Below are 19178 nucleotides of genomic sequence, written 5' to 3' on the forward strand. Positions count from 1 at the left end.
GCACCGGTCAAATTTTGGTTTAATGCATATTGCGCATTTTCTGTTAGTACAATAAACCTCATTTCAATCCTGAAATATTACTGTGTCCATCAGTTATTAGATGTATCAAACGGAAATGGCTGTTGCAAATACCAAAATATTTAGAACTAAAAATGATTAAGATTAATAGGGGTGCCCAAACTTTTTCATAGGACTGTATGTGTGCCCTTGTTCTCTCTTGTTTTTACACAGGTTTATGCTATTATGTATAGTAGCAGTAAAGTGGACGGGATTTTACTAAATGTTACCCGCATGTTGTAAAAAAACCAAAGGTCATGCAAAGGTTTTCAGTTTATGGCGTGAGTTTACCCCATAGATTTCAATCTTTGCAATGCACTGATTTACTTACATAATATCTGAGCAGCTGTACCCTGACATGGCTATTACACATTATAGGGAGCTATGTGCTTCCGACTCTGTACATCATGATCTTTGGTATTACCAGGCATCCGAACACCAACAATCTGATAATGAGCTTAAAGGAAGTTTGTCAGAACCCTGCATATCAACGCAGCCCCACAGACGGGTTATGGTCACCTGAATCAAACAGTTTTACACCCTGGTAAATTGATGTACCCATTACAGAGATAACACTCTTTTTGTCACTATGCCATATACCTCTTGGGTGATGTTATTGCTCCAAAGAGGTACGCAGTAACTGTCTTATTGCTCCAAACATCTCATCTGCATACTGATTAAGACAGTGATATCCTGGCAACAGGGGCTCTGATTTACAAGAAAACACCTTTTGATTCATGTAACATATTTATCAGGGTGTGTGGTTATGTTGGGGTCTGGTGACAGGCTCCATTTAAGAATAGGCAATCAATATCTTATTTTAGACAAACTCTTCAAAGGGCGTTTTTCACCTCCCCAAGCACATTCAACTGCCCCAACTGTATTACAGAGCACATTAGAGTGACAAATAATATACAATATACACTGGAGCACTGCTCTTGCCGCTTAGACCCTCACCACGTCCTGTCTGTAACACCACTTTATTGGTGGTGATCCTCCCACCGCTATGACATCAACTTTTGCACCGCAGTATTTGTAAGCCAAAACCAGTGAGACATAGACACCTTATATCCACATATATATTGAGATTATTTGCAACTCTTTCTATGTTTGGACTAGAATACTGCTATGTAAAAGTGGCCATAGCCTAGAGGAGCGCCAATGGAAAGAGCAGCTCCCACTTTACAGAATAAGATAAGATAATCCTTTAATAGTCCCACAATGGGGACATTTCAGTGATACCATTTCATAGATGGTACAGTAGTATATAACAAGAGAGAAACACGTACAAGCTCATGGCAGAGAAATACTAGGAATTTTAGCAACTAAAAAAGAAAGAAACACAGACACACTGCAGGATCATTTAGTTCTCTGTGCTGAATGATGTTTAATAATACAGCCCGACCGTGGTTGGAGGACACGAGGAGGGGGGCACAGCATGTAGATATAACAGGCAGAAACGTTTTTGCAGAGGTGGGGACATATGCAGCTATCATGATAACATGTGGTAGTTCTTTGGTAGGTAGTGGGATCTCCTGCTCACAGCTGATAGTTCGGTATCTTGCATCAGCACTATTGTCCATTAACCACAAAAAAAATGCCTCAAATGACCCAGTTATTACATTAATATTATTACAGTTAATTTATTTCAAATGGTGGATATGTATATATAGGATTAACATATTGTGCAGCACTTTTTTTTTTTTTTTTTTTTTTTAAACTGTGAATTTATTGAAATTTTTAACAAAATAACAAAGAAATAAGTACAAAGGCAGCTGCCAAAACATTAGACAACAGTCAGTGCAAAAACCGGTCAATAAAGCCGCAAAGGCGGAATAACAGCAAATCAGTAACAAAAATAGAGTAGGGGGGAGAAAGAAGACTAAGGAACAGACTGAAAACACTGGGCAAAAAGAGGGGTAGTGAGAGAAGGGGGGGGGGATGAGAGATCATGAGAGATCAGAGACCATTAGTAGAACAATAGGAATCCCAGGGCGCCCATACAGCTCGGAACTTCTCCACAGTATTGTTCAGAGAAGCCGTAAGGGACTCCCAGCGCCGCACCTCCCATGAGGCGACCTGAAGCGACCGCTTCAGGCGGCACTATGCCAGGGCCCCAGGGAGGGCATTTTTGCTTTCCTAAGCCAGTCCAGGACAAGCTGTCCTGGACTGGCTTAGCACCGAGCGGTGGTTTGGGAGGCCACTGGAGCAGCGCTGCTCCAGCAGCCTCCCCTCATGCTCAGGCAGAGAGCAGGTCCTCTCCGTGCCTGCGAACGGCGCTAGGCCCCGCCCCCTCCTCCCGGGGGAAGGGGGCGGCTTTCTGTAGTTCGCCTCGGGCGGCGAAAGGGGTAGGTTCACCCCTGGGGACTCCTTACGTATATTTAGCATCCTTAATATGGGCCAGGAGAAAGGGAATTGAGGGCGGTTGGGTAGACTTCCACTGACGGGTTATGAGGGATTTAGCCGCAGTGCAAAAGAAATAACACGGACGATGTTTTGCTCAGAGAGCAGGGAGGGAGGTTAAGGAGGTAGACCAACGGATCCAGTGGAAGAGCATGAAGGAGTACATCCTCCAGCAGGGACTTAACCTCAAGCCAGAAAGGACGAATCAAGCAGCAGTCGCAGAAAATGTGACAGAGTCCCAGGCCAGAGAGGCATCTCCAACAGACCGAGGGAACATTGGGATTAAGGGTGTGGAGGAGAGCCGGAGTATGACACCAGTGGAATCGAATCTTATACTGGGTCTCACGATAGGTGATACAAGTAGAGGATTTGATGGCCCGAGACCATATGATCTGTCACTGAGGTAAGGATATCTGCCTTCCCAAGTCAGAGGACCAATGAGTCATATATCTGGGAACCTGGGGGTCTGTCTCTCCGGAGAGGACAGCAACCGGTAAATATCAGAAATCAACCCTTTAGTGGAGGTGCCAGCACGGCACAATCTCTCAAAAATGGTAGGGACAGCGACCCGCAGAGCTCCTAGACAGTGAGCAAAAAGTGTGAGATCTGCTGATAATGAAACCACTCTGAAACCAGCATATGAAGCAGTGAAGTAAGCAAAGGGCCTGAGCTCCAATGAAAAAGATCAGACACATGGAATAAACCCAGCCCACCCCAGGAGCGCACCATGGGAGACCTCAGCCCCTCCGGGAGGAGCGGGTTGTAAAGAAAAGAGACCATGGAAGAGCGGGGTGAAGCAAGCGGAAACAGCCAGAGCATGAAGCCCAAATGGATCTAGTAAATTGAATGGGGCATATTAGAGGGATAACTGGGACAGGGGGGGAGGGGGACCACAGGAAGGCATTGGGGTGAGTCGGGGCCAACCACAGCCTTTTAATCTCTACCCATCTGGTAAACGCATCAGGAAGCAGCCCAAAATGGAATGCAGCACAAATAAGTGGCCCAGTAGTAGTAAAGGAGATGCAGGACCCCGGGACCTCCCTGTGCCTTGCCCGTGAGCATAACCGAACGAGGAATACGATGTCTGCAGCACTTTTACAGATATTCTCATGGACCATGTAAGGCCCACATAAATTCCCTATCAGTATGAATATTTGGAGCGTGGGCCAACCCACGCAAACACAGAGAGGGCATAACAAACTCCGTGTACAGTAGATGCAGCGGGTGAAATAAGTGTTGAACACGTCACCAATTTTCTAAGTAAATATATTCCTAAAGGTGCTATTGACACAAAATTCTCACCAGATGTCCAGATGTTGGTAACAACCCATCCATTCCATACAGGCAAAGAAATCAAACCATAGATGTTCATACATTAAGTTATGTGTAATGAGCAAGGACACAGGGAAAAAAGTAGTGAACATACGAAGAAAGAGAGGTGCAGAAAGCCATGGAAAGCCCTGACACCAGTAACAATCTATCGTGAATTAGAGAGCAATCCTGACATTTAGTGACAAATAATATCAGCTGGTTCAACTGATGGCCAAACAAGTGCTCCCTGAATGATTTCAGAGAAGTGAAAAGAATTATCAGAAGAGTTGTCCAAGAGCCAAGGACCACCAGTGGAGAGCTACAGAAACTACCTGGAATCAGCAGGTGCAATGGTTTCATGGCCTGGACTCAACCTCCATGGCCTGTATGTGCTCACAACACAAGACCCCACTGCTGAATAAAAGGCATGTTCTAGTGCATTAAAAGTTTGCTCAACAACATTTACATACTGGAAGAATATAGTCTGGTCAGATAAGATCAAAATTGAACTCTTTGGATGCCATAATAATACATACCAGGTTTGGGGGCCAAAATGCACTGCATATTACCCCAAAAACACCATACCAACAATGACGTTTGGAGGTAGGAAAATTATGATGTGGGTCTGTTTTTCAGTATACCGCACTGGCAAACTTCATATAACTGAAGGAAGGATGAATTGATATAATATATTGATATTGATATAAATCTGCTGCCAACTACAAGGATAATAAAGATGAAACGAGGGTGGACATTTCAGAAAGACAATGATCCCAAACACAGCCAAGAAAATCTCTCAATTGGTGCCAGAGAAAGAATATAAAGCTGCTAGAATGGCCCGGACAATCACGTGACCCAAATCCAATAGGAAATCTATAGAAGGAACTAAAACTCAGTGTACATAGAAAGAGCCCACTGAACCTTCAGGATTGAAGAGTGTTTGTGTGGAAGAATGGGCCATGAAAACCTGAGCAATGCATGTGTTTAGTTTCTCCATACAGAAGACATCTTGAAGCTGCCATCATTAAGAAAGGCTTATATACAAAGTATTAAATGAATTTTAGTCAGTGTGTTGAATACTTTTTACCTATGTCACTTCTCATTATTACATATAACTTAATGTATGGATATCTATGGTTTGATTTCTTTGCTTGTGTGGATGTCAATAACACATTTTCCTTGACTGGTTTTGAATCCAGAACTCCAGGGCTTAAGACAAGAGAGCTAACCAGTGAGCATCATGTAGTAGTAACTATTCTACGCACAACCTATAGAAATCAATGAGAATCAATCAATCCTCTTTGAAAGCATTTACACTGGACAATTATTTTTACAGTGGCTTAAATATGGTTTTGGAACTATAGATTGACTATTAAACCATAAAAGTTTTCTCTGTGTGATATTCTGCTTTGTAGAGAGCTAATAAATGAATCAATGGAAATCTAAAAGGAGATTAAATGGTTACATAAAATAATGAATATCATGCAAACTCAATGTTTACAATAATCATAATTCTTTATACTTTTTTTTTTTTTTTTTTTACCTTTCATAGAATTTCTTCGGAAAGTATTCAGGAATTCCTCTAGGAGCTGAGATTGGTTCACTGGTGGTAAAGGTCTCATCTGATCTTTGAAAATGTAATTTTCTGGCCATGATGAGGTTAGTGATGGTTTGACATCAGCGTGACAAGACCTCAATGACAGTAAGACACTCCTCTCTGAGAATAAAAACTCCATTTTCCTTAGGTCAAGGTCTGTAACTGCTTCTCCATTAATAAAGACTATTTCATTTTTTTTGCGAAGGCCTAATAAAGAAACAAATGAGATCTGTTGGTTAGGACTTCTGACATGACCAGAGGCTTGATACGTTGCTTGTCGTTAATAAATTTTGCCCAAAACCAAATAAAATTTCCAACAACAGTCTTAGAAATTCGAGGTTAAGTAGTTTCTTATTGTATCTTTATAGGGTATGGGGGCACTCGTCCACATTAGGGAGAGTGTTTGCCTACATAGGCAGTACGGAGACTTACAAGTCATTCCTGCTCCGCTAGGGATTATGGGTAAAAAATATGCAAATCTAATCTCCTGGATGGAATTAGGAGAGCAGAGTGCACTCTGTACACCACGCTATAGAGGGCGGCATCCTTAACATCATGAACGACTCAGTTATAAAGTCTTTTAATCATAATGTGGATTTAATTGCTAAATCAGTATTTCTGTCCCAAAAGGAACAGATGTCCATAGTTGGGAATCTGTTCCTTTTGGGACAGAAATACTGATTTAGCAATTAAATCCACATTATGATTAAAAGACTTTATAACTGAGTCGTTCATGATGTTAAGGATGCCGCCCTCTATAGGGTGGTGTACAGAGTGCACTCTGTTCTCCTAATTCCATCCAGGAGATTAGATTTGCATATTTTTTACCTGTATCTTTATAGTGATATTACGGTACCTTCTATCTATATCTATATAAACCAAATAATGAAATATCCAAATCTATGTTATTTTCTAATTGTAAACTTTTTATACTATTTTCTATATATGATTACGGAGGCTGCCATCTTGCCTGAGCTTCTCCTCTGCTCTGTTAACATTTTCTGACATTTTTTTTTTACAGCCCCTTCTTTCACGCTCTGGGCCCCCTAGAGTATTGTATTGTATTAGGCACAGATGTGTAATAGTTCCTGGTCTAATACACATAGGTAGTAATGTACAATATATTGCAGCTTAGAGGTATTGCATCTAATCTACTGTTTAGATGGCTACTCTGATGGCTATTCTGTTTTCACCCTAACCAATAACTGCACTCACATTGAAAACAGAATCGGTGTTTTTAGATGCAACTTTTGATGAGGATGTAACTGTACCTTGTACCACAGCCTTACTGATGGGCTATAAGGCTCAGCTAAATATTGCTTGCATTTCCTGGGGTGAATTTGGTACAGAGACTCAGACTCCTTCCATTATAGGAGATGCTAGGAGTCGCCGTCTCCCTGTAGCTCTGCTCTTTTTCACTGTACTGTACACAGGGCCTACATCAAAAATGTACTCAAACTCCTATGTAAATTTCTATACATCTATATATAATGTAAATTGGTGTTCAAACGTGAACATAAAATTTAACATTGTGTATGTCTTGACAATAATCACGGTGAAAGCAACCTAGCCAGATGGATATCTGGTGAATCTATATACTGTGTTTTAGGTTACAGCATATTGAGAGATTTAAATGGTTCTGGTATGGTAAGAAACTTAACATTGAAATACTAGCTGTAAAAGAATTAAAAAAAATATCACTAGTTAAAAACAGTCAGGAATTTGAAAAATTGCATTCCGAACTGTGTTTTTCACTAGTGATATCTCATGTTCTGGTATAGCTAGTACTTCAATGTCAGCTTTCCTTTCATACCAGAACCATTTTTGTAGGTGGTAGAAAACCAGAGATACAGCTACTTGAAGTGACTACTCCCCTCTTTGGTAAATGCTTCGGCTCTAAATGCTGCATTGAGCACACTGAGTATGGGAACATTACAGCCTGTATTCTATTAATAGGAGTTTGATAGGTTGTTAAAGTATATTACAAAAATTAACCCCCTGACACAACAGCAAAAAAAACAAATAAATAAAATGGGAGTTACACTTTAAGTGTGATATGAATCAGTGACAGTGACTAAGGGACATCAGACAATAACTGGAGATTCTGTAAGGGGTATCAATGCTAGTCAGTGCACATCTGTGGCAATGTAGGCTTTCCTGAAATAGCCGATAGAGAGGGCATACTGCTGTGCAGGAAAATTGATCTTCTGGAAGTCCAGGGGCCGAGCCTTCACATAAATTATGACCACCATCCCATACATGTGTTTGCAACAGCGATGCCCAGGTGCTCACGTTGGGTGCCACTGTATGTGCGCACCGAAGTCAGCAGATACCAAGATCGCAAGAGTGGTCATGTGATCAGCCTCCGGTTAAGATGCAGGCTGCGAGACACTACCATTGTTACTTTATGCTTCCTTATCTCATATCTTAGTGATGGGATTAAATCGGCCATGCATCTTAGGGACTTTGTCACCATTGGAATATAGTCATTATTTCAGCATGATGGATTATATAGACTTAAACTTGTGTTATGTATTTGGAACATCTCATGTATGGTAACCATAGCAATTGGAATAACATATCTCGATTATCTGTATAAGTGACTTACATGTACATATGTATATTGTTCTGCCCTTGCGGGATTCATCTCATCCTTTTTATTATATTATGTATTATATATTACATATTACATAGTCTATTGTTCGCCTACTGTTTGTATATCCCTTTATTGTAGAGTCTGATGAAGGCCAGGATTGTGGCCGAAACATCACTACTTATGTAACACTCTACCATATCACATGTGTGAATAGAATAAGGTATTAAAACAAACTTTTTCTGAAGTGGAATCCTTGTTTTACTGGATCTGAAGTCTGGGACCCTTATTCCACATATTATCTGGAGAGTGCATCTCACACCAACATACATCTATACAAATCCCCAGTACAGCCTCATAGGGTTTCTGCCTTTCTCTGAACCAACATTGTAGGTTTATAGGTTGGACTTAATGGACATGTGACCTTATCCAAACTTAGCTGCTATGTTACTATAGTTGCCAATAACCCCTGCAGTAAGAATACTAGTCTACACCATATGTGAAGACTGACCGTAATTTGGCTGTTTGCACTGAATTTATTAAAATGGTGCACCTAACCTACATAATTAAGTTCATGGGCACATATAACTTCTTAACTGGGCATGCCAAAGATTGTCACACCTTCATAATACTTGAGGAATAACTTTTGGTCATGTTGATTTGACAACAAGACTACTATAGGGTGCATTCACACTACGTAATCGCCAGCTTATTCTGAACGTAAAACACGTTCAGAATAAGCAGCGTATAAAGCAGTTCCATTCATTTCTATGGGAGCCGGCATAAGAGCGCTCACAATAGAAATGAATAGGCTGCTTTTTTCACTACGAGCAGTCCCATTGAAGTGAATGGGAAGTGCTTGAGTGTATGGCTCGGCATGAGCAGAGCTAGCCGTACAAGCCAGCACTTCCCATTCACTTCAATGGGACTGCTCATAGTGAAAAAAGCAGCCCATTCATTTCTATGGGGAGCGCTTGTATGCCGGCTCCCATAGAAATGAATGGAACTGCTTTATACGCTGCTTATTCTGAACGTGTTTTACGTTCAGAATAAGCTGCCGTATATGTAGTGTGAATGAGCCCTTAGAATGTAAAACTATAAAGCACACATATACCTACCTTCTCTATAGGCCAGTCCATCAGGGTGAACGTAACTTACATAGATGTGAGTAAGACTGTTATGATCATCAACCTGAGCAGCAACCGCAAATCCTGGAAAAGAGACGTGTGTTGCACATTAGAAGAAAGTACTGAAAACACCCTAATACTTTACATTACAAAACAAAACAAAAATTTGACTGGATGTAGCTACATGAATAATGTTCCCCCCAGAGGTAATGAGATTTTAACAGCGTTACATTACAGAATTATATTATATTACAGTATTTTATATATTTGTTTTAAAAGGCTTTCCTCATCTTAATATATAATAATATCCAATCCTGACGTTGGCTCTAAATCTACAGTTTCTGCATGGAGCAATATTACTGGCATGTGAAGGAGCTATTATAAGGACCTTGGCTTTTCATCTCTATAACAATGATTTCTTGTTGTATAGTAGCAGTACCTGTCAAATGGGAAAAGCAGTGCATTGCCTACAGCGCGTTATATAGCCGAAGGAGAGCTGATTGATATATAGTTTTGCGGGGAAAGATTCAGTACAACCTGTCATTTAGTCTCCGACTCCCTCTTTGACTTCTCAGCATAGAAGAAGCTGAGATAGAACTGTATAAATGACAAGTTATATGGAATTGTATTGTTCCCCACAAAACCATATATATAACACATATATATATATATATATATATATATATATATATATATATATATATATATATATATATATATATGCCCAGCTCCTCCTGCTGAATAGCCTGCTGCCTACAGCCTGCATTGCTTGTTCAATGTGACAGGTTTCCTATAAGGCTGAAACTCAACTTTCCGAAAACGCTTTGTTTTATAGTACCTGCAAAGTGGATGGGATTCTGGCTAATCTCACCCACATATTGCAGAAAAAAAATCCACAGCAGAAAAGCTGTATAAAGGAGCAGAAAGTCCCAAAGGAAACCATTTTTCTGCAGTGTTTTTTATGCTGGTTCTCACTTGGCCCATCTTAGGTTAAGTGAATAGGTGTTGAGTTGCATTAACTACAGTTTACAAATCTGTGTACTTCCATCTCTGTACACTGTTCTGCAGCTTGTGCTATCAGTTGTTCAGTGGGGGTGCTGGATGTTGAACACCAGCCGATCTGTCGTCGATGATCTATTCTGAGAATAGTTCTTAAATATTTCAATCCTGGAAAAGCCCTTTAATCCAACACTGTATTCTTTTGTGTGCATGGGGATTTAGGGATCTTCCCACCTTTGACTGAGACCATATGGAAAGGTGAATTTTCTGAGATCTGTTCACATGGTGTAGTGCTGCGTGTTGGCTGCCATTACTGTGATTTTGAACCTGGGGGCTTACCCTAGCAGCAGGGGTGCTTTTGGCCAGCTGGTTCGCCTTCCCTTGTGTGGCATATTAGCTGTGCTGCTGTTAACATGCAGTACAACCTCCATGCAGTTGACAGGCATGGAGATTGACATGCAGTACTGCATCCAAAAACATAGGAGCCCACTGTACCGTGGATGCCATAAAGTGGCTAGTTGCCTTACACCCCTTGATCAAAATGTACACAAAGAACCAAATATTCATCATGTACATTTTTCTGAGACGCAAAGATCAGTGTATAGTACTTGGATGTGTGGTCATGTTCCTTTAATTTAACTTACCAAAATCAGGTTCACCTCCAGATTTGACAAGATGTACATTGTAAATTCCCAAAGGGAATATTTCTAGTTCATCAAATACCTGAAAATAAAAGCAATGTTAGTGAATATTTGTTCTTTATCACAACTCCTGCATAAAATGTCATCTTCCTAGTCTTTTCACCACAGCAGCTATCGTAGCAGGATTTGAATACTACTTGCAAGAATTAAAAATGGATAGGGGCCACACGGTGGCTCAGTGGTTAGCACTGCAGCCTTGCAGCGCCAGAGTCCTGGTGTTCAAATCCCACCAAGGGCAAAAAACCATCTGCAAGGAGTTTGTATGGATTTCCATCCCATATTCCAAAGACATACTGATATGGAAAAATGTACATTGTGAACTCTATACGGGGCTCACAATCTACATTAAAAAAAAAAAAAAAAGAATTACAAATGGGGGTTAAAGGTATGGGTCATTTCAGGGGCATAACTAGCAAAGACTGGGCCCCATAGCAAATTTATGACTCAGGCCTCCAAACTCCCACATGGCATAGCACCTCCTTTCCTGGCCCCCACACAGAATAATGCCCTATTTATACACAATATACTGTCCCGAAGGGGCCTCCAGACAGTATAATATCCCATAGTAGTTCCTCCATACAGTATAATGTTTCACAGTGGCCTCCTCACATAGTACTATGTCCCATAGTGGCCACTACAGTGATCATTACAGATATTGAAAAAATTTCTGGTTCAACAGAACCTGAAATTTTTGGGTTACACCACCGACAAACTATTATTATACTCTAGGGTCATTTCAAACCCCAGAGTATAATGATCGTCCCAGAGGAGTTAACAAACAGAAAAAACTGTTTTATTCACCTCTACTGGGCTTCAGCGCGACTCCCATTCAATGATATCACAGATTTGGGTTACACCAGCATCACTGTGTATCGTGACACTGACCTGACCCACATGACGTCTGTATCATCACTAAAGAGGCCCAGAGACATCAGGGAGACCAACAGAGGTAAGTAACAGGTTTTTTTTTTAATGTTCGATCACCTCCCCTGGGCCTCTAATCAATATACTTGGAGGTTTGTAGAGACACCCCCCCCCCCCAAGTATAGTAATAGCAGTTGCAGTTCGGGCATATTTGGTGTGAACAGAACCACTAGGTGAACCTCGCAAGATGAGTCCCCGATCCTTGAATTGTATGTACAAAATTAATTAAAAATTATAAAAGATTTACAAAATATTCATTAGTAATGAAAAATACCTGATCTTGTATGTAGTCCATTGGTGAAGGGACATAATACTCAACATTTTCACCCACATTTCTTCTTATATGCAATCCAAAAAAGCCGGGGTCCAACTGTCGAACCTAAGAGCAACACATCAGTCACTGAAAGATGTCATAGCCAACAAAGATCCGTGACATAGACCCCAGCCCAACTGGAATCTACTTTCATGTAGCAGTTTAGATGAGAAATCTCAGGGATTGGTTTCAAATGAATCATAATCATATGTGCAGAGGGAAAGGTTGCGGAAAGCACGATAACACGCACAAAAAGCGTGACAACAACGTACTCAGCAAAAACACGTACACAATATAAATACGAAGCAAACGCATACATTACAAATATTAGTTAGTGCTCATTTGGCTAATTTTCTAAAACATAATACTGGAAAATACCACATGCAATGTCTATGGGCTGTGTTGGCTAAAATTCCATTTTGTAGTGAAATTATAGAAATAATTAGCAAATTATTAACAAATAATATGAACTGCGCTGGATGTTGTTTTTAATAATTAAAATGGTGAAATATGTTAACTGGAAAATCAGAGGAATTTTTCACAGCAGGACATAATATCTAACTACGTATTATAACCTACAAAGTAATTCTTATAAAGAATTGCATTTTTTCAAGTTATGTGCAATAAGTCTTAAAGTGACCCTGTCAGATCATGTCTGCAGCCCTATCTGAGAGCAGGATATGATACAGAGTCAGAATCTCAGCTGTCAGTGTGTGGGGGCAGGGTAAGATGAAACCTGACAGTGTGAAGGGGTCTAATATAGAGTCAAAATCATTTTAGGGGTCAAGGGGCCACACGGTGGCTCAGTGGTTAAAACTGCAGCCTTGCAGCGCTGGAGTCCTGGTGTTCAAATCCCGCCAAGGGCAAAAAACCATCTGCAAGGAGTTTGTATGTTCTTCCCGTGTTTACGTGGATTTCCATCCCATATTCCAAAAAGACATACTGATATGGGGCTCATAATCTACATTTTAAAAAAAAGAAAAAAATCATTTTAGTTTGAATACAGTTTAGTGGTCTGGGGTCTGAAGGAATTGTTTTGAGGTCTGATCTATGGTATGAATATGATATGTAGCCTAATTGAGTTTAGGGGGTTTGATCTGGGGTGTAGGCTTTCCCATTAACGAATAATAAATCTTTATGTATGTATTGTCCTATAACTTCTGAAAACATTCACAAGAGAGCATCCTTGTGTTTAGTGTCCAGCTTGGACCTTCACTTAACAACAGGTCCAGGTAAGCAGACCACTTCTGTAACTATATGATTACCCCAAATCTAGTGTTTGTGGTCTGAACAAAAAATGTGATCTCCAAACGAGAAAACAGCTAAAACTGGACAAGGCAATAAAACAAAATAAAGTCTATGGATGTTGATCAAGAATCCAAACAGAGGAGATATATCTGTGAACCATGATCTGCAATGAGGCCCGCAGAGCAAACTGGACTTTTCCTTTTTTGGATTCCTAAATGTATGACTGGTAACTTAAAGCGTAACTAAAATTTCAGACAACGTTTGATTTTCTGGTAGCATTTATATCATTAATACATTTTGTATTATACTTTATTAACAAATTTTGGATCATTTCACTGTTTCCTTTCTGTATTAAGAGCTTTTCCTGCCTCTCACTGAATGTCACTGTAGTAAAGAAAGTGAGGGTGGGGGAGGGTCACTGCAAACTATTATATCTCAGACATTATAAAATGTACAAACTTGCTTTTTGTGTCATATGAAGGAGGAGAATCTCTTCTTCCATGTGGCTGCAGTGCTATCTAAATTATTTCCAGAGATATCACTGTATAAAAACTGTCGGGATTAGGATATTTATATGTAGCTGTATAATCTTTTAGTGCGTGTGCATGGGTGTCCATTCTTTCCTATATATATTTCCCATTATCTACCTTTTCACTAAGCGCTTGTGCTTACCTTTTGAACATAGCTCTGCTTAACCCCCTTTCTGAATATGTCAATTCCTATCTTCTCCACCCCACCCCACCCCTTCCCCGGGAATTTTATCTGGTTTTATATATCTTATATGGGTCATGCTGATCAGTCCATCTATCTAATTATTATACAACTACGTTATTGTACTGTTCATATAGATCTCTCGTAAAGGGGCAAGATTTGACCTTGATATTTGCTTTTTAATATACAATTCATTTTTATGGATTCATAGCTCTTTTTATAGGGCCATTATGTGACTTTTAAGTTTATATAATTTTTATTATTCTGTTTGTTTGTAAATGCTGTCTATTTAGATCTGAGGAAGGGGTGCACTCTGAGTAGTGCAGTATACCCTTAAACGCGTTATCTAAATCTTAAAAATAAAATTGTGTTACATCAAGACACATGGTGTTTCTGGAATTAACAATCCTGGTGAGGAGCGCGTATCCTGCTAGATCTTCATTGGAGTTTTTGGCAGCTCTGCACAAAAAGCAGCTATATTATATAATATATATGATATAAAACTCCCAACTGTATCTCTAGAAATAATTTAGATAGCACTGTAGCCACACAGAAGAAAAGAATCTCCTTGGCAAAACTCAAGATTAGGCAGCACGGTGGCTCAGTGGCTAACACTGCAACCTTGCAGCGCTGGAGTCCTGGGTTTGAATCCAACCAAGCACAACATCTGCAAGGAGTTTGTATGTTCTCCCTGTGTTTTCTTGGGTTTCCTCCCACACCCCAAAGACATAGGATAGGGAAAAAGAAAGTTTCTACATTTTATAATGTCAGAGATATAACAGTTTGAAGTGAGCCTCCCCTATCCTCATTCTCTGCATATTACACAGACCTGTACTCCGTACACAGTAACATTTAGTGAGAGGCAGGAACAGTTCTCAATACAGAAGCAAGGAAAAGTGTGAAAAATGCAGGATTTCACAGAAAGGAGCCAAAATATTACAAAATTTAATGACACAAATACTGTCAAAAAATCAAAAGTTTAGCTATGCTTTAACAGCAGAGCTAGCTGATCTGCTATTGGAACGCTAGACAAAAGTTACCAAGATTCTTTTTTGAGCAGGTTTGACCAATGCATACTATAAGCAGAGACTACAGTCCTAAATATTTCTGCATGTATGATTTCAGCTGTCATTAAAAGTATTGTCCAGGATTTGGAGCAAAAGGTAGGATGTGCAACAAAAAAAATAACTGATGGTCCGTTGTCCAGCCCCGATCCCCTTTCCCTAATCTTACTGGGTTTACCTCACTGGAAGCTCAGAGGCTCACATGACCAGTTTAATCACTGAACTCAGGGACTGCTGATAAGAAACCGGTGATGTCACTGGTCCCTTTACAGCAAGCGAGAGAGAGGCGAACTGCAACTGGACATCAGAGGGATAGGGAAAGGGGAGCAAGTCTTTAATATTTGTTTTAAACCAACCAAGGCTGCCCCTGAGTTTGATCCACATCATTGACAACCCCTTTCAGATGACTACCGTTCTACTCACTGTATATAATAGAATATAGTAGCCTTCAATCTTTCCAATATACCAGGATAGGATGATGTCTTATCCTAGACATCATATACCTGTTCCTTATAGGCATGTTGGTTGTAAAAAAAAACACTTTTCAGTTGGCAAAGTTTGAGGGATAAAAAAATGAAGAATGACCTTACCCATGAGTATTTTTCATGTTGCATGTTGGGTTACATATATGATGTTTAGTGACGTGTATTAACAACTAGACATGTCCGGCATAAACATGTCTTGGCTTCATGCATCAAATGATACAGACGGGAGAATAAACTGTCCTACATCAAAGCTCAACAAGTTGGTTTAAGCCTGTAAAGAACTAGTGTACAGTGTGCAAAATGCATTAAGATTCCTTGCACTCACCAGAGCAGTAAGAAAGTGTAAGGAGGGAAAAGAACCAGGAAAGATGTAGAAGAAAGGAGTCAGCACTACACACGGCTATGATAAACTTTTAAGCACAAAAACAAAAGACAGAAAAAAAAGAAAATGTTTAAATCAAACAGTTGCTGCTACATTGGCGCACAGATGTAACACAGACACAGTCGCTGACTGATAACACTAACAATTCATTGGCTACATAGCTGCTTTCTTCTTATTTGCAGTGCGATTTCTGGTTAGCATAAGCCGAGAAGAGCCTGGGAGGTCACTAGACATAGATAGCAGACACAATAAGTCACTGCACAGACTTGCTGAACAAGATGATGCAGTAAATGAAAAACAGGTAGAAATACTGTTATCCAGGGAGATGACCAGTGTACAGATATATTTCATTGAAATTTTTCCTTCAGCATGTGGAGGGGCTACATTCAAACAGAAATTGGTTTTATTTGAAGTTTGGAGGGAGCAATAATGTAATGTAACAGTATAACTCACTATACTAGAGTACTAATAATAATAGGCTAAAAGTTCATGTCTATCTGATCTCAAAATTGGAAGATTCATCTGTGACTCCAGCGCTTAAGTACAATTTTCTCTAGATCCAAGATGACATATTCACACAGGCCCAGGAATCTGAAACCCTAAAGCCTGTGCGTGATGTTAAAATCAGTTTTTCATGAATACAAATAGTCTCATGCTCGTTGTGTATACAGCATCTGTGCAAGCCTATATGTTTCCAAGGAAACAGACAATAAACATACTGTGTATGTAGTCAGATACCGCAGTTAATGTCTCCATGCACATAACAGAAAAATTTGCTGAGCCTGAAATTTCGATCTTATGTGTATGGGCCTCTGTAGATGATTGCTTAAGCTTTTCACTTCTACGAGAGATAAATCTCCTTCTGAGGTATTTTGGAAAGACTTTAAACACATGAATACTCTGCACACTCAGATGGAATAGCTTATTTGGCCGAGCACATTTATAAGTACATGGGCATCTTTATGTGGGTTCCATCTTCCCTTCCTTGTTTTATCGGTAATAATTAGATTGCTTTATTGGAGTGCACACAGAGGCAGTTTATAGTCTATATAGTTAGTTTATAGCATTAGTTTATAGTCCATGGAGACATATAAGTAGTATGTATATCCTAAGCAAACCTAATGGTAGGCTATTTTAAATTAAAGGGATCCTATTATTGGATACCCTATTTTTCTCGATAACACATCGGAATAGCCTTAAGAAAGGTTATTCGTCTCCTACCTTTAGATGTCTTTTTTTATGTAGATTGTGAACCCCATATAGGGATCACAATGTACATTTTTTTTCTGTCCTATCAGTATGTCTTTGTAGAATGGGAGGAAATCCATGCAAACATGGGGAGAACATACAAACTCCTCGCAGATGTGCACTGGAGGCGGGTCCCAGAGCTCAAGCAGCACTGGGAGCGTCCCCAATACTGGGAGAGAACTCTCCAGCGACACCTCCATCTTCTTCAGGAACCCACCTCTCTGCGCGTCTTCTTCCATCCTGGGTTTTCAATTTTGTAAGTTTTGTAAGTTGGGGCCCTCCCCCAGTGCTGTGAGAGAACTCATTTGCATACCGAAGAAAACCCGGTTTTCTACCGAACGTTGGGACAGAGAAGACATCTAAAGGTAGGAGACGAATAGCCTTTCTTAAGGCTATTCCGATGTGTTATCAAGATAAAAAGGGTATCCACTGATAGGATCGCTTTATAACAAGGTTATTTGTGCAGTTGCCTCATTGATTTATATGAGATTGCATTGGAGCACTAGAACATCATAGTATTGGAATCTAGGCTGGGACAAGTCTTCTGCCTCTCTACCAGATTCATCATTGTTGCCAAAAGACAAAGATCGCTCGTGAACGATATTCATATGATTATAAAAAAAAAAAAATAACGCCTTTTTTTAACGGATGTCACATGGCAGCATTAGCTAAATTCAAGTGAACAGAGGCTGTTCACATGATTGTTATTTGGACGGTCTATTGTAACGAACCATCAAAATATAGGTCATGTCCTGTTTTCCCACACCCCTCCATACATTCGAATGCATGGAAACGGATGCCCCGAGGATTTTCACAGCCATTTTGCACCTCAGTCATGTGACTATAGCCTTACTTAACACTTCAATCATACAAGAGAGTTTAGAGACATCACACATAACTGGTAACCATATCATGTACACAAACATGTCTTAGGTCTGTATAGAGCTGGTGTTATAGTACAATTAGGATTTTTAAGATTTTTTTGTTCTTGTTGTTTATCCAATTTTATTGCAAATTTACATTCTTTTTTATTTATCAGAGAAGGTTTTGTCAACTAATGTGTATGAGCTACTGTACTTGTGCATTCCCAGAGCACGGCAGATATGCCCTTGTCATGGGTCTAGTCTTAGAAGCGAGAAGACACTTAATACTTCATCAGGAGTTCAGTCATGTACAAGACATTTAGGTTCTATCTCATTTCACCTTTGCACGCATGAATTTAGAGCCATAATTACAAAGTTATCGCCTGCTCAGGCAATTATTTTATTAATTAATGTGTAATTGATGTCTCAGGGAACAGAAAAGCAAATTGAATTTTGTCTGCCATCTTGTGGATATCTCTAGAAACACTGCAGGAAATGTTCCTGTTTCTCAGAGATAGGAATACAATCACGTGACTATACTTTTATCAAATACTAGGAGTTCTTCTATAACATATTATATGTTAAGGCACAGCACTATATATATATATATATATATATATATATATATATATATATATATATATATATATATATCAGGCACAGCATCATGTATATGTACTCCCATCAGGCACAGCACCATGTTTATGTATTCCCATCAGGCACAGCAATATATACTCCCGTCAGGCACAGCAGCATGTATACAGTGTTGGCCAAAAGTATTGGCACCCCTGCAATTCTGTCAGATAATATTCAGTTTCCTCCAGAAAATGATTGCAAGCACAAACTCTTTGGTATTAATATCTTCATTTATTTTGCTTGCAATGAAAAAACACAAAAGAGAAAGAAAAAAAAAGTCAAATCATTGATCATTTTACACAAAATTCTAAAAATGGGCCGGACAAAAGTAATGGCACCCTCAGCCTAATACTTGGTAGCACAACCTTTAGACAAAATAACTGCGAACAACCGCTTCCGGTAACCATCAATGAGTTTCTTACAATGCTCTGCTGAAATTTTAGACCATTCTTCTTTGGCAAACCGCTCCAGGTCCCTGAGATGTGAAGGGGGCCTTCTCCAAACTGCCATCAAGAG

At 39.7% G+C, this 19178-nt stretch overlaps 1 protein-coding gene across 1 annotated transcript in view; it reads right to left on the reverse strand.

The window, feature by feature from the left end:
• TIAM2 (TIAM Rac1 associated GEF 2) overlaps positions 1-19178 on the reverse strand; it is a 190383-nt gene that overhangs the window by 47761 nt on the left and 123444 nt on the right. Inside the window, exons 12-15 of the mRNA XM_075267751.1 lie at positions 11987-12091; positions 10732-10810; positions 9080-9172; positions 5315-5575 (exon numbers count right to left, since the gene is read on the reverse strand). Coding sequence (XP_075123852.1) covers positions 5315-5575; positions 9080-9172; positions 10732-10810; positions 11987-12091 — 538 coding nt within the window. The remainder of the gene's footprint in view (positions 1-5314; positions 5576-9079; positions 9173-10731; positions 10811-11986; positions 12092-19178) is intronic.

This window comes from Leptodactylus fuscus, chromosome 3 (assembly GCF_031893055.1).
Source record: "Leptodactylus fuscus isolate aLepFus1 chromosome 3, aLepFus1.hap2, whole genome shotgun sequence".
Classification (NCBI taxonomy): Eukaryota; Metazoa; Chordata; class Amphibia; order Anura; family Leptodactylidae; genus Leptodactylus; species Leptodactylus fuscus.